The sequence below is a fragment of the Paralichthys olivaceus genome, chromosome 19 (assembly GCF_024713975.1).
Source record: "Paralichthys olivaceus isolate ysfri-2021 chromosome 19, ASM2471397v2, whole genome shotgun sequence".
NCBI lineage: Eukaryota > Metazoa > Chordata > Actinopteri > Pleuronectiformes > Paralichthyidae > Paralichthys > Paralichthys olivaceus.
The window spans coordinates 10256407-10278981 of record NC_091111.1 but is presented as its reverse complement, the minus strand read 5'-3'; the positions used below and the strand labels follow the sequence as shown (position 1 = coordinate 10278981).

Genomic DNA, 22575 nt, shown 5'->3' with positions numbered 1-22575 from the left:
GTGGCGCATTCACTGAGTGTGTCTCTCTCTCTGTCTGTCTCCTCTGTAAACTGGCCTATATTCTTCCACATGACTTGGCGTCAGAAATAAAAATGATGAACTTTTACTTGCACTGAGGTTTACTTATGTTTCGTTATGGTTATTCTTTCCATAAGCCCACACAATGGTCCCCCTAAATCACCATGTTGAATCTTCCTCAGAGATCAGTGAAGACTTTCTACCTAACAACAATGTACAGTAGGGCAGTAGGTTGTTCCATATGGGGCTAGACATGCTGCAGAGGAAGGCTACTCATGCGCACATTGAGCAATAATGTCATACCCTGATGAGCTCTGTACAGAATCACTCAGTGCACAGGAGTGTCCTAGTAAACCGCTGCCACACAGTGTGGCACTGAGAGGGAACACACTGGCACCCATCATGCGCTAATGTGCCCTTTATGCAGAATCACAGGCACGTGAAAGCACATGCACACCAAGGACTACTCACACACGCAGACACACACACACACACACAACCCCAACATGTTTGAATAATGAAACACACTCAGCTACACACATGCATCTGTACGAATTAATATAAAAACTCTGGATTTCTGTTTGACATTTAAAGCATTCACAAAACTGAATACACAGTGTTCATTACTGAGCTGTAGAAGTGCTGGTAGGTGGATGTTGTTTCATACAGACAGATCCTCTTCATCCAGTCTGCTGGGCTAACCATTCACTTTTAGCTTAGCTTAACCTAACCACAAATCATTTAACGACCCTAATATAGAGTTGTAATGCTCTTCTCGTGTAACTCTCGGCAATAAAGCAAAAAACCTTATTTCCTAAAAATGCCTTCTAACACATAGGACATCATCCTTATCCATTAAAAATGAAATACACAGGGGATATACGTTTAAACAGTACAGAGTCGTTCTGCATTTTTATTATCAGCAAAAACAAACCACACATCACATTACATTTTAAAAACTAGGACGCTTATTGTGGATGTACAGAAAAACAAAAAAGAGAAACTGAATATTTTAGTCTGAGTAATAATAATTGTAATGATAATAATAGTAATAATAAAAGGTATAAAAAGGAAAATGTTTATTTTGTGAAATAAAAACCTTTGGGCCAACAAAATGTTCCCTTTAACGTGCTACTTTATAAATACATGCAAATGTAAAGCTTTCTAATATGGTCACTTCCGAAATACATGAAATCCCATAAATTATAAAATATCAGCCTTCTGAACTGAACTACTTCTTGACAGAGAAAATCCTATGGAGTACCTTGACACGAATCCTGGTTGCATTTCAGCTGCCTGTAATGGCTTCTTCCTCGACTTTTCCTTCCTATTCACTGATCCAGAAAACACATGACGTTTTATAAATAAATCCACCATTGCTAGCGTGGTGACACTGATCCTGCTCAGACTGAGGAGAGGAAAGAGAGAGGATGCTATACTTTAGACTGAAAGCACTCCATCCATATAGACAGACATATTTATTTCAGATACATTTCTCTGGCATCATTCGGACAGTGAAAACACCTTTTTATACAACCGAAACCTGGGAAGAACATCAAAAACAGCACCATTTTTAAAATTTCCCGGATTCTCTCCAACGTGACAGTCACGTTGTTTCAACACAAAAAGTTCTACAAAGTCATATATGGTAGCTAAGTCAAAAAAGTATTTTTTTGCTTGATTACAAGTTTATAATATATATACTCTTCATTAATGTTTTCTCTGTTGTTAGCATGCAAGACGGGTGGTTTGGAAGTGTTATGTTAAAATCAAACATATACCCTCAGCTTTTGTCTTTGGCAGCTGAGGGTATATACTGTGTGTATATATATATATATATATATATATATATATATATATATATGTATATATATGTATACATATATTATATGGCAGGTTTAGCTCTGCTCCATTCCAGTTGGTTCACAATTGACTGCCCGGAAATGAAACTGGGCCCAACCCCATAACAGAGTCATGATTGTACCAGAGCTTACAGCTTTTTGAGAAGTGTGTTGGTGCACAGAAAGTCAGTAACAAATATACAGTGAGTAACTTTTAAACTTAAGCGATTGCAACTTATTTTCTGCAACTTGGGGGAAAAGTGTTTAAAAATCCAAACACATTTGACAAACAGTCTCTGTGAAAATGCTGTGTCACACTAATGCCTCCATTAGGATGTAACACCCCCAGGTTTGGCACACCTTCCCTTGCAAGACCCGACAGTTTTAAGTGTCAAAAGTTTCAAGTTGTCTTCAGGTTCTGACTCCACCACATTTAACTTTTAGGTGGTCAGTAGTTAAGGTTCAGTGTTGAGTAAAAGGTGAACTGATCCTGAATGTCCTTAAAGGCAACATCGACAACTATTAGAGAGGCTTGTTCGTAGAGTTGAGTGGAACCGGCTATGAGAAACAATTGGTGTTTGGGCTTTGTGCTTCAACCTATACAATCAACTGATATGTATTCTGATGAGGGACAGGCAATGAGCAACACCGCTTAACGTGATAAGTGAAAGACTGCCAATCATATAGGTGTTGTAGAGAGAACTGCAACACCCATCATGCCTTGCTGTGGTGAAAAGTGCATGAGTAACAGTGGGTAGAAAGCAAAACTCTCCGCTAAAATGTCGCCACTCTTTTCCAGAATATAAACTGACAGAATTGATGTTGTCATGCCTTGTGCTTAAAACAAAACTGCAGAGCTCCCTTACATTTGCAAGAACTGACAGAGGAAGGATAAAGAGGTTGACTTTAAAGAAGGACAAAAAAACTGAAGACCACATTTGAATCATGTGAACAACATACAGTACTTTTTCTTAAAAAGAAGTAACAGCAAAACACCTCAGTAAAAAAGACAATATCATGAAGCACTGTGTTTACATAGTGCTACAGCTAATTTAACACCTACGTCAGTACAAACTTCTTCTTTTTTTTTTGACCACCTCCCTTTTTGAGATTTAAGTCTGTATGGCTGTTGGAATCACAGCAGTGGTTTTAACATGGCTCTGACATGTAATATCAGGTGGTATTCATGGAAAAGCACAGTTGCAGTTCTGGCACGTTGCAGGGTTTTACATTTTCCTGCGGCTGTATGTATGCGATTACACTATGTCGCCTCGGCTTTGCTAACGTACCTTTCAACAGTCAAATATTATAATAAACTTGTAGTGCTATATGCATGGATTTTATGGTGCATAATTGCATTGGCTAATGTTTTGACAACTTATTTTCGTGTGATGACAGTCCATGTGGAGTGTGGTTAAGCAGGTGGAGCTGAGATGATGTAGATGACGTCTGATTGATGGCCGACACGGCGGCCATTATAGGCCCTTCTTGGTGGGAGCGCTGAGTTTTCTCATTCCCCTTATCCTGCCCAGCAACTCACGGACAAAAACCTGCAGGGACGAAAAGAAAAAATGAGTGAGATAGACAGCTGCACTCACTCACACATCCAGCTAAAACAATTTATTTATTTATTTTTCCAGTTTTATCGACCAGTCAAAGCTCATTCCAGCACAAGCCACATCCACCCATCCCCACAGCGCTTCCATATACAGCAATTTTTCTATCACACACCATTCTTACACTGTCGGCCATTGTTGGCCCTTAGGAGCAATGTGGGGTTAAGTATCTTATTTCCATGGTATATGAAGAAATATTTAATTGGTAAAAATATTAATTACCATTTGACCACAACACAAAGTTACGCCCTTGCTCCTGGCCCACAGCCGCCCCTATACTATAGCTACTTCTATGAACTAACCAAAATTATAATCTGTAGATGTCTGAATGCATTAAAGACTTAAGAGTGAAAGATAAGTTCTCATATGAGAGTTTGAACTGCATTGCATGACACAACTGTAGCTCAAACTATGAGCGCAACTGTTTGCGTGGACGGTAAAAATGTTATGGATAATCAATGATTGAACGGCAAAAAGTGCAGCACACAAGTTAGAGATCTCGTATTATATGAGAGGTGTAAAAAATGTTTGGTTCTTTATGAAACTGGCGGGACAAATTAGAATAATGCAGGCTGCCACAGTCTAGCGAATTAATGAGAATTTTTTTTAAAGAATCATTGGGAAACTCTCTTGGCATCCGTTCAGGGCGTTAAATGGGTAAAATTGGCAGACCTCCCAACCTATAAAACTAATCCCAGGGAGCTCCCCTCATCTTATTGTCAGTAAAACAGCAGTTTAGGAAAGTGTATTTCCTAAAATATTGAACTATTCTTTTCAAAATCAGACACATCTGATGCAATTTGACAAAATTCGACAGTCAGCTTCTCATTCATTCTGATCCGACCGAACAAGATGATTTAGAATTGCTTGTGCCGCAGGGAATTATGAGAGCAGGAGCCCTGGATGTTGAATCTGATTCAGACATATTCACTTTTTGCTGCATGCATGTGAAAACAGCCAGAGGTCGTACTGAAAGGAGGGGAAGTGAGCACTAAGAAACAAACTCAACACACATGATGGTGTTGTCTTCTAATTGAGAAATGCATAAATACGGGATTATGAGACAAAAGTGAGGAAGTGGGGCAAAGACATTTCTTATCTTGGGTCTAAATCCATGATCGTGTGACTGTGGTGGAGAATATGATGGAATATAATCCCTCTGGTTACATCTGGGGTGACACTGCTCATGACCTAATTACTGATGCCTCCCCCTCCTCTTGTACCTCTCCTCCTCCTCTATACTCTGGTCTGCTTTTCTCCCTCCAGCTGTCTTTTCATATATTCCTCTCTTCCCATCTCTTTGTACAGGCTTCTATCTCTTATTCTTCCCTCTCTTCCCATCTCTTTGTACAGGCTTCTATCTCTTATTCTTCCCTCTCTTCATAATCTAATGTGCTGTACTTCTTTCTTTCATCCCTGCTCCATCCCTCTCTCCTTTTGTCACCTTCACCTTGTCCCTCAATTGTCTTTCACTTGCTCTCTTTCACTGTTTATCCGCAGCTGATGGTGTTTTTCTGGGAGCGTGTTCAAAATGGCATCTGTGCTGCTCCATACTCACGGGATTACAGTGTGTGTGTGTATGTGTGTGACACATATCAGCGGCTGTCCACCTGGCTGGATACTACTGCTTTGAATACCAACTTGACCTTGTAATAGCTGTAACAGGCTAACCTAATGACACACACACACACACACACACACACATGGACACACACACGGACGACAGATGGGGAGTCCAGGCATCCCCACCTATAATCACCAAAATAGCTTAACCCCACCTCACCTCAACACAAACACTTAACACCTCTACACACATGCTGGCACACACCCATTCAGTGGTAAACACACACTACACACACTCAGTAAACAGATAGCGTGTCCCTTGTGTGTTTAAAGTCTTTTAAAGCCTTTGTCGACTATAGTCAGGGTGTCAGTGAAAATAAAGAATCACTGTGTGTGTGTGTGTGTGTGTGTGTGTGTGTGTGTGTCATCAACATGGAGGTTCAACATACTCTTTTCTATAAAAAGCAAATTGAATAGAGCATGTGAGCATCAATAGGGTCTAGGTCACTGATATTGACTATTTTATTGTATGTGTGGATGACACTATAACATACTAACCTCTGTTGGTTTGTAGCAGTCTATTAATGATTCCTGTGCAGAGAGGAAAAAACAGAGACAGTTATTAGACGTGTTACAGCATTGTCATCAGTTCACTGCAGCCACACGATGAGTAAAATTTATTGTTTTGCTGTTGGTTAATGTGGATAGCTATTTCAAACTTAGACTTAATAATGTCACTTTCTAGAAGGTAAATTGGTGGTAAAATGCTTTGATAGTCTAAGACTTGATGGCTAATACCAGGCTTTGGTATCAATGCCAGAACAAAACAACATTTGTCTTTCGAGATGGACGAATCTACACAAACTGCTCAAAAAGTCCAGCACTCAAACTTCTGAGTATAACACAATGCGATAACATGCTTCATGTTCTGTCTGAACCATAGACTTTATATAAAGATGGACACAGCACACAAAAAATTGAAGCCAAAACATTTTGCAGTACAGGTCATAAACCCAGCTGATAAGATATGGACCAAACTCATTTTTCTTAAAGATGTTTGCAGATATCCACTAAGTTCGAATCAGATATTTGATGGTATCAAAACTGTGTGAAACATAAAGGCTGAATCAGGATTGGTCGAGACAATGACTCCAAATAATGTCAAAAGCACTGAGATGGCAACCCCTGGATATTTTAGCTTCGTTGTTATACAACATGAGGGAGTGGAGACGTGTCATTTATCTTTATATACACGTTGTCTAATTGACACTTGTATTCTTTAATATAGTACTGTTTGCTAAATTAGATATAGGTAGATGGACAGACATGTACACACAGTAACATACCTGCAGTTTGCTGGTTCTCTCGTCGTCACTGTTGACATCCAACAGGTCGTCTATATCTATCTCCACCTCAGGCATCTCCTCCTCCTGGAACAAAGAGATGCTCTTGGTTAGTGAGCGGCTGACACAGAGACACGTCAGGTAGACAAGGACATTGGAGAGCATAGGATGTAAATGGAAAACAAACTGAAAACTATCACCAAAACCAATCACACACTTTCTCTCACTGTCAATTTCTTCTTTCCACCTCTCAGCACAAGTCTTAATTCAAAACCCTGTTTCCAGATCTCTGCACTCCAAACAGCCCAAACATCTATTTGCCTATTAGGAACAGGCATCGTATGGAAATGTCATTGTGCTGGGGCAGGGCCATTTAGTGGCTTGGTGGTTAGAGGCCGTATTCAGCTCAGTACAGCTTCAAAGGTCCTGTGTTCCTTTGGTTCATTCTACTCCACCACAAGGCTTGTGCAGAAGAGCCGTGCAGGGAGGATCAACCCCTCCCTCCCAGCTACCGCACCGTCTCCCAAACTCTCCCTTCGGGGAATTAAAGCCTGTGCAAACCATGTGCAAGTGCAGCTTCTTCGTCCAAGTGGTGGCCTTTACCAACAGCTAACTGCTCACTGACATCATACTGCAATAAAATGGACTCTACTGCTGCTGCTGTCACACCCCAGTTTACCTTGGAAAAATATCTATGATTACAAACTTCACGATTTAAGTCCAACGACAACTTTAAGTGCCAAAGTGAGGGTGTGAAGGTCGGGACTTTTATGCAGGAAACCACAGTTTGCGTTACAGGCCTGTAATTAATGTTTTTATTAACAGCTCACAGTCTTTTCCCAAATGTTAACAAAGCATTTTAGTTGCACAACCGTAACTGCAGTTTATGTACGTGGGCACAAAATGAAAAAAAAGGGCAGGAATGAAAGCTTTTACTTCATGGAAATGAAATGGATTTTAGTGATTCCTCCCTGAAAAACTGTGATATTACCACAGCTACAAGGCTCAGTCTGATAGAGAGAACCCCTTGACAGCAAACATGCCTGAAAGGTTTGACACCCTCTTGCTTTATCATTCCTGGACCAGCCAGGAAGCTACAAGACTAAAACAGACTCTAGTTATAGGTTGTATTTGTATTCAAGCCTCTCTGAAGACTCCTGCATGCTTTAGCCTGGAGCTTTCACTGGTATTTTCACACAGGAACGGTGGAAGGATGATTAGATTTTTGCTCTCAGCGGAGAAGTTCAGTCACTGTGATTCCAGTTTTGCACGGGTGGGTTGATGTGCACAGAATGGAATTAGCTCACAATCAAGTACAGTACAGAAAGAGGAAAGCATGGTACATTAAGAGCTCGGTCATTAACTACCGAAGATTTACTGTACCTAGTAAAGTTTTCATGTTTATCAGCAACTGTGAAGATGAATATCAAAGCAGAGTGTGCAAGAATGTGCAACATGGCGACTTAACCTCATGAGTCTTATTTACACAGTAAAAAAAATATCAGTGACACATATCGACGCTTGCTCAGATCTCATCTGAATTTGCTCACTCACATACATATGCACAAATGGCTAGCCCACCTTCATCCTTATTCCTAAGCCGTTAAGAGGCATTTACATCTGCAGCATTTTAAGCATCTCCGCGTCTCCACAGACAAGCCAAGCGTCCCCTTCGACCTCCTGCTCTGAAATCTCTCTCCGTGTCTTAGCGAGAGGGTCTCGCTCTGAAATCCCCCCCGCATTAAGGAACAGAAAAGCAAAGCGGAGAGAAGAGGGAATGTGGCAGGAAATATGAGAGCCTGTCATCAATTAGAATTTTGGTGTGCGCAGTGGAACTGGGGATATATGCAAATGTGAAAATATCAGAGGAGGGATACATGAATGAGGGGATGGAGAAAGAGAGAAAGGAGAGGAAATTATGATAATAATGGTGTTATTGTGTGTTATTACAATTCTCACACTACTACTTTTTTATTTTCACTTTTTGACAATATATCGTTTGGAATGATTGTATCATAGAAATCTGCAATTTGAAATAAAATGACATAATTTGAAATAATAAGAAAACAAACTAACAGTGACTGCACTCTAGCTTGTATAGCTCCACACTTTTTTTTTAACAACTGCCTCTTGCAACAGAAAACTTAATTTGATTCAACATCATCTGACATTAATAAGGAAATAGCAAAGTCTAGCATAGCTAAATGATAATTAGCCTAGCTTGGCAGAGAAGCAGTAATTTCCCTCTCAGTGCTTCTGGCTGTGTTATAATGCATGTGATCCGTTGTGGTTTAGCTAAAGATACCTGAAAATAACATATCAAATGCATTAAGTTTATTCAACTAGTTTGTAGGTTCAAATTATGAAACAAGATCACAATGTGTTGTAGCAGTGTCATAGCTTTTCCTCAGTTCAGTCTATATCATTTATTTAAGGCTTTATGCACAGACCACGATCAGTTTAATGATAATCCTTAAACTTAAGATTTATCCCTATTTTCAACTTCACTATTTGATTTTGTAGTCATTGCTCTCTTGCATGGGGTTTGATATCGAATTAGAAAAACTCTATTCTTAATTTAGATCCTGCAAAGCTGACTGACATACCTTTCATGCCCTCAGGACAGATGAAACCCATAAACTAGAATTTCAAGAAAACACGGATGCTTCAACTTGTTGACTGCACCTGACAAATCAGGGATCATGGCCTCAGTCACTTATGGTAAAAACAACAGTGAGTGGTGTTCTACTTGCACACTGTGGTATGTTGTTTTTCATCAGAGAGACGACTCAACCTAATAATAGAGATGGATAAGTGAATTAGAATGAGCAACAGAGTGAAAGTCAGTCAGGAGGGAGAAGTTAATCTGACCTACTTCTATCTATCCATCTATGCATAGTTATCATTCAGACTGCCTATAGAGTCCATGTGTGCGTCTGCGTGTGTGTGTCTGACCATTCCACTTGTCAGCATGCAGTCCATCACCCTCTGTCACAGGGATTGGTGATGACTAGGGCAAGTATGGCATGTGTGTGAAGCATGACTGCAGGCAATAGCAGACGACATGTAAGTCTTCTCACACCCACACAGCCTTTTCCCAACCATCAATCTTTTGCAAAGAAACGCTCACCACTGGGCCTTGTCTTCCTGTGAGGTGTCAGATAAGTGCATTAAATATCCAATGACAAGAAAGGAAAAACACTTACACACTCGCATGCTTAACATGCAGATAAACACTGGAATTGTTGTTGTCCAGCTTGTGATTTAGAGAGAGCCTAAAATAGATGAGATCACACCCATTACCCGGGGGGAAATAATTTTCCATCTCGCCAGCAGTGGACGGATGACAAAAAGTGACAGCGTGCAATGTCAGGAGAGACAGACTCGCATAAACACACACAAATACATTCAAAATAATGCACATACAAAATCTGACTTCGATGATTTTCTTAGACAGTAGGTAGAGGCATGGGTTGCAAAAGGGTTCATACAAATCACACAGAACCTCTTCCCAAAAAGTGTGTGGGTTTGGTTTTAATATCCAATGAATATTTAGCAGCAGAGAGAACAATATAAACCAGACAGAAATAAAGACACAACAGTAGAAAAGGTGACAGAGGCTGTTATTGCAAAGTAATTATGAATAGCATTAACACAAATTAGTTTTTGTGAAGTATACTTTGTTTAGATCAGTCCTTTATGTCATTTCTATGTTGCATTGTTAAAGAAAATGGAAAAAAAAGATGAATCCACCCCGAAGTTAAACAGGTTATTCTCAGTTTTTGTGTAATCCTGCTAAATAATAAAACAACAGACAGAGTTAATAAAGAAATGTTTAGAAGATCATTTTTGATTGATGTTAAGTCATATACTTTGAAATAGTATTATTGTATTTGCTAATAAAATTGTGTTCTTATGGTACTCTTTGGTCCCTTACTACACATATTAAATTACTCTTTCATTTTATGATGTGTGTAATGTGTGAAATCCAGCAATAAGTATTTCTGTGTTTTAAGCATAGAAGCAGCTTTTGCTGCAGATGAGGGCAAATGTGTGTGTTTGTACATGCAGAAGAAATACATAGTAAAAACAGGAAAACAGAGTTAGTGTGTAAATCATGTGTCGAGGATAGAGCGTGCAAGAGAGATAACAAGGAGCTAAGTGTTTATTTGCAATAAGGCGACTTTGTTTCGGCGAAGAGCGCGACCCAGCCAGCAAAAGAGTCCGAGGGAAACATAGAGAGCGAGACAGCCGTCCAGTGTGTTGTTGTTTTTGTGCGCAGAGAAAGTGTGTGCGTGTGTGTCGGACCTGTTTTCGCCGACAGTTAAGCAGCTGCAGTGTTTTCAGTCTGGATGGTCAGATGAAGTGAATCAAAGCTAATTGAAGCAGCCCCGACCCTGTGACTCACCACAAACCTCATTCAGGCTCAATGCAAACACACAACTCGGAACAAGAGTCAAACCTCTGGTGACAGAGAATCACCTCACTCACCCGTGATTCATTCTGATTTCTTTTCAGAGTCTGTATGAACCAGAACAACCAGTTCCACCATAGTCTCTCCATGGAGTGAACCAGCTGAGAGTCACCATTGTTATAAATTGGTTTCTGTCACTCTCCGTTGTTTTTGTTTTGCCCAGGTAGAGTTTCCACAGTTACTCCAATCATTCATCTGTCAACCATTTCCACTACCTGAAAGATACCTAGCGGGGAAAGGCAACATCCAATTTGTTTGCAAAGTGGCTGACACACTTCCTTTGTGCCATAAATTTAGCCTTAATTGTTCCGTCAAATTGTATTCCTGGCTGTAGACAGAGTTGCACCTTTTGCTCTCATGCAACTAGTAAAGTGAGAAATTATGCCATTAGTTTAGCTCTGTTCTGTAACATTATTGCAGCCTGTGCATTTGACAAGTGAGGCGTGAGGCTGTAGCTAAAAGGTTTTGTCTGAAAGGATCATGGCAGCTGTCAAGTGCGGATGCTGAAAGTGGGAGGCATAGCGGTTGACATCACTGTCTATCAGTTGTCATTTTCTCTCTGGTCATCTTCAGTGTGTGTGTGTGTGTAGTTGCATTTAAACATGAGCTGAACTCCGGATATTGCCCTGAAATGATCCGGTATGTTAGAATCCACCGTGACCAAGTGGGCCCGCCGATGAAAAAACTAAAAGAAAATAGATATCTCTGGATTAAAAGAATGCAACTTGCAAAGACAACAAGATTCAAGAGCATTTGGCAACAAGGGCCAACGCTGGTGTCATAGTGAAAAAAAGCACAGGATGGAAAAGTAATGGAAGTACAGGCTGACATTGAGAGATCCCCCATAGATAATACTGTCTTATCCGCTATAAAAAAAAGTAAAAGAGTAAATAAGATCATAACACCTACGCTCCTTTAATCACAGCTCAAGTTATAAGATGGTCATGGGGAGAAAGTGAGGAAAGGTACATAGCAAGAAGGATTTAATAAGTTCAATAACGAAAGGACAAGAAATGTGCAAAGATGAGTTACAGAGTGGAGAAAAAAAAGAGAAATGAAGAGTACGTTTAGGAGCAGTAATTGGAAAACACTGGAGGAGAAAATAAAGATACAGGGAAACGGGGAGTGTTCTGATAAGTGGGTCATGTGTGATGATGAGGCAGAGAGGAAGGAAGGAGGAGGATTGTGCAACAAAGTAAATCCTCACAGCTCAGTTTTCTACCTCTCTCCGCACTGCCATGCTGTGTCACATCAAAGCGGTGAGGAGGAGCTCAGGGTTGGATGAATTCATCTTATGAGACAGAGTGAGGCGAGGGAGAAAAAACTACAGCACGACGAAAAATACATGGTGAAGGATGGGACAAGAAAAAAAAGAAGAGATGGGAAGCCCAGAGGATGAAGGTGAACAAGAGGACAACGGCAGGAGACATGATTTACAAAGCATGAAGAGGGGAACAAAAATATCTGGAACATTAACGACAGATTAGAGCGACTGTAAAAGCATGTGTTTCATCAGCTCCTCATCCACCCCCCACCGTCTCACAGCACCTCCCTATTGCCCCTCCAGCGATGCAATTTGCTGAATCCATGCAGCACAGATGAAGTGACTTCACTGGATAAAGTTAGCTGCTGCTGCTGCAGCAGGCGCTTTCCCACGCTGATTCAGCTGTACTCTAGAGGACACTGTGCCGCATATCAGAGGGAGAAACTAACCCTCAAAGGAATTTTTTAAATAAGTGATTATGCAGGGTGGTTATGGGAAGTTAATTGTGATGTAAATGAATCATTTGTTCACTTCTCATTGCTCACTCTCTATCTGAAAATGCTACCTCCACATTGATATGTTTTAACGTACAGTATCACTGCTGCTACATTTACATCGGCTGTCCACACAACTCTAGAGACCAAGGAAACTCCAGGTTTTAGTATGGCTGGACAGAAACAATGACACACGTTACATCAACCATAATCCTTAACACGGCAAATCTGGGTGCAGTTTGCATGTTCTCCTAACGTCTGCCTGGGTTTTTCTTTGGGTTCTCCGGCTTCCTCCCACAGTGGGTTTAGGTTAAAAGACTTTAAATTGTCTCGAGGTGCGAATGTGATATGAAGGGTTGTTGGTCTCTGTATGTCGGCATTGTCCAGGATGAACCCGCCTCTCAGCTGCGATTGGCTTCATCCCCCATGACCCTCAGAAAACCATAAACAATACACTGACTGAAAGGTAAAAATGCTTGAAATCATCTCATCTTCCTGATTTAAAACCCACACTAACTATTAGGGTGTATCACCAACCATGGAAATTCTAGCATATATCTTTTGACCCCATTTCATAGTTTTGTGGTTCAGGGGCAGATGATTCATTTCACTGTATTTACCAGACAAACTGTTTCTCCCTCTGGCTGATGTATTGACAGCTGGGGCCCATTAGGACCTTTACTCTGAGAGCAAAAGCAGCGGCTCCAACCAAACTGGACAAAAACGTCAATAGCGTCAAGGTCAGTCAGCCAACCAATCAGCAAACTAGCATATCAAGACGCAAATGGATTTATTCAAATAACAGCGACGATTAGAAAACCCTTTGTTGTGAAGGCGTAGACAATAAGCAGCAATAAATCAAAGCTGACCAGGTCGTTTCTGTCTCTATTTACATTTTCCATGAAGTGATTTGACTGTGCCACTTCAGAAAATGTGCAGAGTCATTCCGCACATGCAAAGGTATGATTTTGAATAAACAACACACCCTCATCTGAACACACCTCTCAGACTTTGAAAGTCAAAACAACAATCTTCCCTCCTCTCCTGCTCTCCCCTCTGTCTCAGACTCGTGTGAATGACGACAGTGTTTCACATCTGTTCGCAGAGCCAACCATAGAGTGTGAGTCAGTGTTTTGTACACAGCCAGTTTATAAACGGTGACAGTGAAACCAGTGATTAAGTGGATCAACGCGGGATGGGAGGAGATGTCATAGGAAGACACGAAAGTCAGTGTGTGAGTGTGAAAAGTCAACATCTCTTTCCTTTCACAGGCTCAGCAGCTTCCCACTCTGCAGCTGCTTCTCCTTTGTCTATCAATCTAAAAATCCCTTTGCAGCTGAAATCCCAAAATGAAATATGTCTGGAGAATAATTCACAAAAAAAAACTATATTATCAAAATGGGAAGTATGTCACTGCCTATGATTGCACTTGCCGTTTTAAGATCTTTCTCTTGTACCACTTCGTCTTGAGACTCTGGGGGCTATATTTGTAAGACCCATAATTCAAGTTTATAACCTACAGACATTTTGTTCTTTCCCAATCTTTTTTTATATTTTTGCCAGATCCATCTTTATTTTCTCCAACAGGAAGAATGATATGCCTCCCAAGGGTTTGGCAGTAATATCTACTACCACTATGACAGCATTGTGCCATCCCAGCTAAGCCCATAAACACAGAGTATGGGGTTAATAGAGTGGGAAACCACAAAGGACGTGGAGGAAAGGGGAGAGGACAGAAGAGAAAGATGGAAGCTGACAGCAAGAACAAAAAGAACAGTTTCATTCCATCATTATCATACCGCAGGTTTCCACTTTGTTCTATACCATCCAGAAGTAAATTTAAAATATCCCAGATAAGAACGCTGCCATTTTGCCGGCAAAGACGTCATTTGGAGCCGAAGCAGTGACTCAGTCTCGACTGTCAAACATGATGTTGCACACTGTTTTATAGCATCAAATAACTGATTAAACTTATCGTAAAAAATAACACTTGAATAAACATCGGCGTGAGACTTTTAGTGTGGCCCATGCCCCATCTGTTGACATGAAGCAGGTGGAATTTATGCCCATACTACAGCCAACCTCCAGAGATGGAGATGGTTTGGCTTCACTTTTTAGGACCCGTCATGTTGTTAATCTTTATAAACACTCTATGTTTTCTCCCCATGAAGAAAAGTGTCTGGTTTCTTCAAGTCTTGAAAGTTATATTGTCCTGACTATTTGGAATCACTTATGATTATCAGTATCAACAACAGACCTATATCCACTAATCCACTTAATTTATGCGAAAGCCACACTGACAGTACAACAAACACTGGAGGGAAAATCACAAAGAAAGAAGCGGAGGAGGATAAAAAGCAGCAGTGGGAGTCTGGATGGATCTGAAGTCGAGACGAGGGAGAGGAGGAGAGAGTGACAGTAGGATGTGAGAGATGACAGGAAAAAGGGGAACAACACATTGCAACCTTTGCCCTTGGTTTTGCTTTTGCGATAAGACATTTGACACCTTTCTGCTGACGGTGTGTTTATAACTGTTTCATCAGCTGGTGGCTATCTGCTCTCTAAACGGCATTCATGTCAACACCCCTGATTGTTTAGCAGCAGATGCATGTGTCTGCAGGTGTTGTATAAAATGTGTCAACGAGTGCTTGGACACAGACGCCAAGCAAGAGTCTAATTTAGTCTATGCAATTTAAATGGCTGATGGATAAATGTGAGCCTTTCCAAAGCACACACAACAATCATCTACGACTTTCCCCAGCCGGATCCATAAACACATCAGAAACACTTACTGACCTTAACAAACCTCCTGTGTATCATATTCCTCAACGTATCTGCTACCTGCTTGATTGCTCTGAGTTTACTTACTAATTTTACGTAGTTCAAGTGTTGATTTTACTGCCAAGTTTGGTTTTAATTAGTCATTTGATGCTATAAAATGGGGTGAGATGTCCTGACTGACAGCTGAGACTGACTCCTGATTGGTCGAGTGCATTTCTGGGCTGGACCCACCATTCCGCAGATTCCAAACAGTGTCATCAGCACAAGATGGCAGCACCTAAATCTGGGAGGTTTCATTTGTGTATAGTGGGAAGAAGTGACGATATCTTTATCTACAGTCTTTGGCTGGGCCTGTCGTCTCTTTTATAATATGCACATATCCTCTTTTTCTATTTACTTTCCACACCTCTAATGTCTTTTGTTCTCCCTCTCAGTTTGTCTATTTTTGTATGTCTTCGACTGTCACACGTTCCTTAACGAATTAGGTAATCACCCTTACCTCACTTCCTGTTATCAGTCAAAGTGAAATGTGCTCAATTGATCTCATCCATCAGCTGTCAGTGGTGATGGATGCACGTTAGAAAGCGACAGTAATGAAGACACCTCCTATATACCCGTAGCATGACCTACACTATAAAACATAGTCTGCTTCCACCTGTATGTGTGCAGTATGTGTACGTACAGTATATCCAGTAACCTCACGTGTCCGTCTTTGTGTCTCATTATGTGTGTGTTTGTCCCCGGCATGATATTCCTGACCCTATTGAACATCGATAATGACTTGGCTTGAATTGCACTGTTTACTCCTCATCTGCTTCCCTATGAGGTTCACATGATACGCGGTCGCTCTCCTTCCCAGCAAGAAAAAAACATGAAAGGCGAGGAAGGGGAAGGGTTATTGACAAGGTCGCAGGACAAAAGAAGTGTGGGGGTGGCGAAGATGCTGGTTTCTTTCTTCTCATTTTGATGCTTAGGGGGAACGATATTCGGCAACAAGACCAAGATGTCTTTGTCCACAACACACACGTACAAACACCGCCTTGAGACAGACCCTTCAACAACAACCCACCCCCAGGAATCTGTATTATCAACGAGAAGATGCTCCTGATGATCTCTTACTTCCCCTTAGCTCCATTTGTTCCCAATATGTACGCTGAACTGTGCATGTGTGTGCACTCATCCATTTATGGAAAGGACCTCAGACCGCTCTCCACCCCGTATCTGACAAATAGCAGCTGAAAAAACCCCACATTGGTTTTATGCACACACACACACACACACAGCCTCAGGGCAGAGCACTGTGTCTGTGCTTGTACACATGAATACCCTTCACTGAGTGGGGCTCTATTGAAGCCGGGGCGTCGAAAAGTAGGGCATTACAGTGTCTCTCTCCCCTTACACTGCAGCATGCACCCCAACAACACACACAAATACTGCAGAGTCTGCGAGCCGACATCAGATTTTAACTCTTCATCAACCTCTGTTCTCTCCGTTATTCTCTCTCTCACACACACAAAGGAAAGGTCTTTTCCTCGACAGCCTCCATTGATTGTGTCTCGGCACTCTCAGACAGACGGACTCATTGCTGCGCCGACACACTCTGCCTTTTAATCACCTGGATGTGACCTCAGCATTTAACTGCAATCTTTAACAGCCCAGTCTGGGTTCTCACAGTGGGACAGAGTGTGTGTGTGTGTGTGTGTGTGTGTGTGTGTGTGTGTGTGTGTGTGTGTGTGTGTGTGTGGTCGTTGTGTGGTCGTTGTGTGGTTTTGGCTATTGTGTGTCTCGTTGTCTTTTAACCGAGCTCTGTAAAATTCAAACAAGAAATTTTAACAGTCAGTTCAAAGAGAGGCTCTGGTTCAGTGGTCCGCTGACTTCTCAGGGTCCTGGGCCTGTGTTGATGGACCAAAGCTAACAAGTCAACTTGAAATTAATAATGTGAGGGTTTGCCTCTGGTCTATGCAAAAGAAAATCAGCATTAGTGAGCTTGATGCTGGAATCCCTTACAAAAGTAAAATCAAATAAACAGAGGTGAAATAAAAATAAACTGAATATCTTCAGGGTGACCAATGTGATCACCTGAACCTTTAAGAAATATATAAGGACACCTGCTACTATTATTTGACAGTTTTTAATTCAAATGAGAAGAATTGATTTGAAAGAAATCTATTTAAATCAATAATATGAAATATATTTTATATTCAACCCTATAATGTGAGCAATGTCTTTCAGCAGAAGAACAAGGACACAATAAGCTGCTGTATTTGTGCACTGTATTAGGTCAACAGCTGCACTGGGAGCACTTGAATGTTTTGTGATCTCTCTCTCTCCCTCCCTCTTCAAGTCGCCCCCTCCTCTACGTTCTCTGCCTCTTCTCCTCTCTGTCCTATAGCCCAGAGAGAGAGAGAGAGAGAGAGAGTGAAGCCTCTTTTTATTTAAATGTCTTGTCTTATTATCTTGAGGTTAAATGAGCTATTCGATATTTAGACTGATACGCTTCCTGAGTGTTAGATGAGAAGAATGATACAAATCAGTAGTCTGATTATGAAGCTGCAGCTGGGAGGCCATTAGCTTAGCCAGAGCCTGGCCATGTCCCCTTAGAGCTCCAGTCTTTATGCTAAGCTTAGCTTCCAAGTTACTGGTTAGAATCATCGTATGAATGTAAAGATGGACTTCATAACAGCTCCTAAAAGTGAAGCTGAATCATCTTGATCGCCTCCTGGTGGCTAGCTGCAGTACAGGTCATAAACCTTGCCTTCTCCATGTTAGCAGATGGGACATGACCAGAGTAAAATGACAAAGTAGACGTTAAATAAATGTTTTCAAGGGGAAATTTTGTGATCGACAGAGGAGACTGACTCATGATTGGTCGATGCGTATAATGGCACTACCTCCGCACCAAGATCACTACTGCTCAAATGACCTCAAATGTGCAAAATGTATCTGGGATATTTAGCTTAATTTTTGTACAACAGGAGGAAGAGGAGATAAATAGCCCATCTTTATACAGTTTATGGTTAGAGTGCATATCAGTATCAGCGAGTGGTATCAGTCTTCTCATCTATGTGAGGACACAAATAAGTATATTTCCCCAAAATGTTGACCATCAAAGTTTTCTCACATTCATTATGTAGCAGTAAACCTGTTTTTATAATAGTTATTTGAAATATGTCTCTTAAATTGTGTTTTAACTACCGACATGCAAATATTTTCTTGTTCTGGATTTTAATGTTGCTGTGCCTGAGTCATTCTTTTAGAGACAGGAAAAAAATCCCAGAGAAAAACAAAATCCAATTTGTTTGGATTAACCTTTTCTCCACTTTGTTACTTTTAGCATCAAGGCACCACCGTAACCCCCACACAAAGTCTGCAATGTCCTCTAGTATCATGTTTTCTTATGAAACAGATACGGAGGCTGACCTTTAAGCCAGGTCAGTCAAATCAGCCAACTCTCTCTCATGCTCTTTAACTCACACACACACACACACACACACACACACACACACACACACACACACACACACACACACACACACACACACACACACACACACACACACACACACACACACACACACACACACACACACACACACACACTACACACACACTACACACACACTACACACACACTACACACACTCAAGACCTTTGTCCACCTTATGGTCTTAACCTGGAGGTGTTAGCAGGCATGAAGTAGGTGTGATTTCTAAATTCATGTGACCAAACATCATCAGTGAAGCAGCACTCAGATGAAAGAAAGCATTCACAATGCACCACAGCAGTGTGTCAAAATAATGATGTACACATTTTCATCACCAGTCGTCCTCTGAAATCCTGCCTTTCCTTTCTACTGCCAGTCAGCACTGTGCTTGTTCCAGCATCAGGCATGATATCAGATTATATCATGCTGGCAACAACACCACGGAACAAGAGGATTATCATATGATATCATCCCATTTGATGTGTGAAAGACAATGTAAGGAGGTGTCATGCTGCTGGGAATATCTATACTGAAATGTGGAAAAGTGAAGTCAAGACAAGGGGGACGTCTGAAGATAATAGAGTGAAGGCTTTTTCCCACAGTAGAGCAACGGAAGCTGAATCAAAGATTGATTTCTGTACATCCAGAAATCACAGCAGGGAACACATCTTCGGATCTTGATTATTCATCGAATGGAAAGCAACCCACGAAAAAACCCACACATCCACTGGAAGACAAAGGCAAATGTTGCATGGCCGAGACGTGACTGTCTGAGATCAACACTGGGACGGTGCACGCCTGCTCTCTTTGACAACATCAAATAGCCTGGTCGATCAGTGTGTGGGGAGGCAACGTTCGACTTGTAGATCAAGAGCACCTGCTGACAACAGACCGATGTGCAGCCAAGAGCTCATCCTGCTTTGAAATGTAAACTAGTCCACTCTCAGACAGACTGCACAGCTCTTTTTCAACTGAGTGAAAACCACAGCAGGGCTATAAAGAGAGGAGGAAGCTCAAAAACATGACGAAAGACAGGAAGACAGCAGCTGAGGGTGAGACGGCTGGGAGGAAGATTCATCTTTACTGATGATGTTTGAGATAGAAGATTGGAACTACAGGAGACCACATTGGCTTCATTTGCCTTCAGCATTTGCATTGCAATACTCTCAATGTTTCCTGATGACATGTCTTGCTGTGATTTGTGCAACCTCTGCACATGCACACACATTGCAATCAATCTTTGGAATAACTTGAAATTCAGCATGTTGAGCAAATGAAGAACTGCATGTGCATGCATGCACACACACACACACACACACTAAGATAAAACCCATCCCCTCAGCTATAAGTCTGGCAGGTTCATGTGAGCACGCACGTGTTGTGTGTTCAAGCTCACGCTGCCTGTTCCGTCTCAGATTGGCTGAGCTGGAGGTGACAGACACACCGAGGCGTGCATATGTGCATGTCTGTGTGCGGCCCCTCTGCTGTGAGGAAGCGGGTCAGAGCCCGAGGAGGCGATTGGCTGGCGAGGAGACTCACAGCATCAGCAACATCCTTAACCCACTGCCCTTCTTTCCTCCTCTCCAACCCAACACCTCCTCCCACTTGGCTCTGGCAGCATACTGTGTGTGTGTGGGGTATCGGGCACGCGCACGAACACATTAGCAATCCATCTCTCTCTCTCCTCCTCTTTCAAACGCGCGCGCACCCCCCCCCCCCCATACCCCCTAAAATGTTAAAGAATGCGACTTGTGGACGTGAGAGAGCAAATTAATTGGAATGTCAATATCGTCTGGCGACAGATGCTCCCTCTAAAAGCGCACACGGTTTAAAAGGTCAAAAATCTGCTGCAGAAAGGATGCAGGAATTAATTCCAATGTGTCCAAACACTTGCGCTCTTTATATCCATTGTGCATTTACCTTCTACTCGAAAGGACAGCTCGATAGACTAATGTGGTCCAGGGAATAAAATTACAACCAATGCAAAAAAACGCATCTTCTCAAACTAGACATGTTAGATCGAGTCTGATAAATGGCACATTTTCGGTAAAACACTGGTGCGTAAAAGGCGCAAACCGTGCGCTTTCTATTGCCCCCGACCTCGTGTAAACCAGCAGTGCTTCTGTCTCTTTCACTTCGCGACAAAGAGGTTGAGAGAAGAGCATCGAATGCATCGTCAAGCAAAGAGCCACATCATCAAGCCAGACAGCTTTGTGTCGCTTAGACTCTGCAGCAGCCACTCAGTAAGCTGGCAGGTATCAATGTATCAGAGGACAAAGACTGGAGGATGATAAGGAGATGCATTGTACAGCTTGGAACATCTAAAATCACAGATGAGAGGAGAGTGGCTGCAATCTGGTCCAGAAACCCCAATACATTCAGCAAACAAAGGAAGAATCAGATGAAGTGTGCAAATTTGATATCCGGTTGTATTTTAGTCATAAACACAAAATTTAATCATCAGAATCCCAGGATCAGCATTTCTCCACCTGTCTCCATGTGCATTTCAGGGTGTCTGTGCCAAGTGCGCGCACTGACCGTGTGTTGAGTTGAAGATGTGCGCTCCACACTCACCTCACAGTCGTACAACTCGCTGAGCTGCTCGATGATCCACTCCTCCAGCACGAGTCTTTTCCGCAGCTCCTTCCTGTCGTACTTCACCGTCACTTTGCCCTGCTTCTTCTGCACCGGGTCGTCCCCGGTGATGGGGCCGGAGCCCACGCAGCCCACCCCGGACGCAGCTTGGAAGAAGACGCGGCTGCCGGCGGTGGGCAGAGGGGCACTAGTCTCGGTGCTGGCGGCCGACATTGCGGGATGCAGGGGGGGGTTATTATTTCAGAGAAGTGTGTGTCTGTGTGGATGAGAGGTGGGCTGCAGTGCTGGGAGGTCGTGGGTGCTGCACGGCAGACAGGAGACTGGTGAGGGGCTTTTAAACAGCTGCTATTTAAAGCGCAGCGCCGGAGACAGTCGAGGAGGCGGAGCCACACTGCAAGAAATGAGCATAGGTGCTTGTCTTGTTTTGAAATAGATGTTAGTATTTCCCATGATACAGAAAAACTCATTTTCATTCAGAGTGGAATCATATTACTGAGTTCAAACAGTGACATTGTCCATTCTGCTACTAAAAAAGGCAAAATATTGAAGGAATTTCTGCAAAGAATTTTATTGAAATCTCTTGAATTACCCTTAAAAAAGATTCCATCAGCAGTTTGTTGTGTAGATAACATTAGTAAAGGTGTCTATTTTTTGCAGTGTGCAGCCCAGTTCCCTCAGTGGTGCTCCTCGTGCACCAGCACGCAGGAGCTGGAGCACAAGCAGACACTGGAGAGAGCAGCTCCTCTATAACCATGTGTTTGTATGTCATTATTTACGAAACTATTCATGTTGGGTATTTGTCTTGCTGTGTGATGTACAGATGTGAACAGGATTGGATATACTCACCTGAAACTGGATCACCTACATGTATTAATATGCTGATGTCTCAACCCAAACGCAGGATAGACGTCGAAGGATAACGGTTGCACCCCCTTTTGGTCATGTGGAGTATTCTTTCACATGAAACAAAAAGAAAAAAATATAAATTAGGCAACTGGATCATTTTGTTAAACTATTCCCCTGACAAAAAACTTCACTGAAAACACGCCATGCAATAAATGATCAAATTTTCTGTTTAATCTAAGTATATAAGATGATGCAA

At 41.9% G+C, this 22575-nt stretch overlaps 1 protein-coding gene across 1 annotated transcript; it reads right to left on the bottom strand.

The window, feature by feature from the left end:
• Positions 1-898: 898 nt before the first annotated feature.
• On the bottom strand, positions 899-21807 carry ppp1r14c (protein phosphatase 1, regulatory (inhibitor) subunit 14C). The gene is made up of 4 exons (XM_020091780.2): positions 21453-21807; positions 6385-6468; positions 5597-5629; positions 899-3409 (listed from the first exon to the last, which is right to left on the bottom strand). Exons 1-4 carry the CDS (start codon positions 21684-21686, stop codon positions 3335-3337), a joined length of 426 nt encoding a protein of 141 aa, XP_019947339.1. The 5' UTR covers positions 21687-21807; the 3' UTR covers positions 899-3334.
• Positions 21808-22575: the final 768 nt, after the last annotated feature.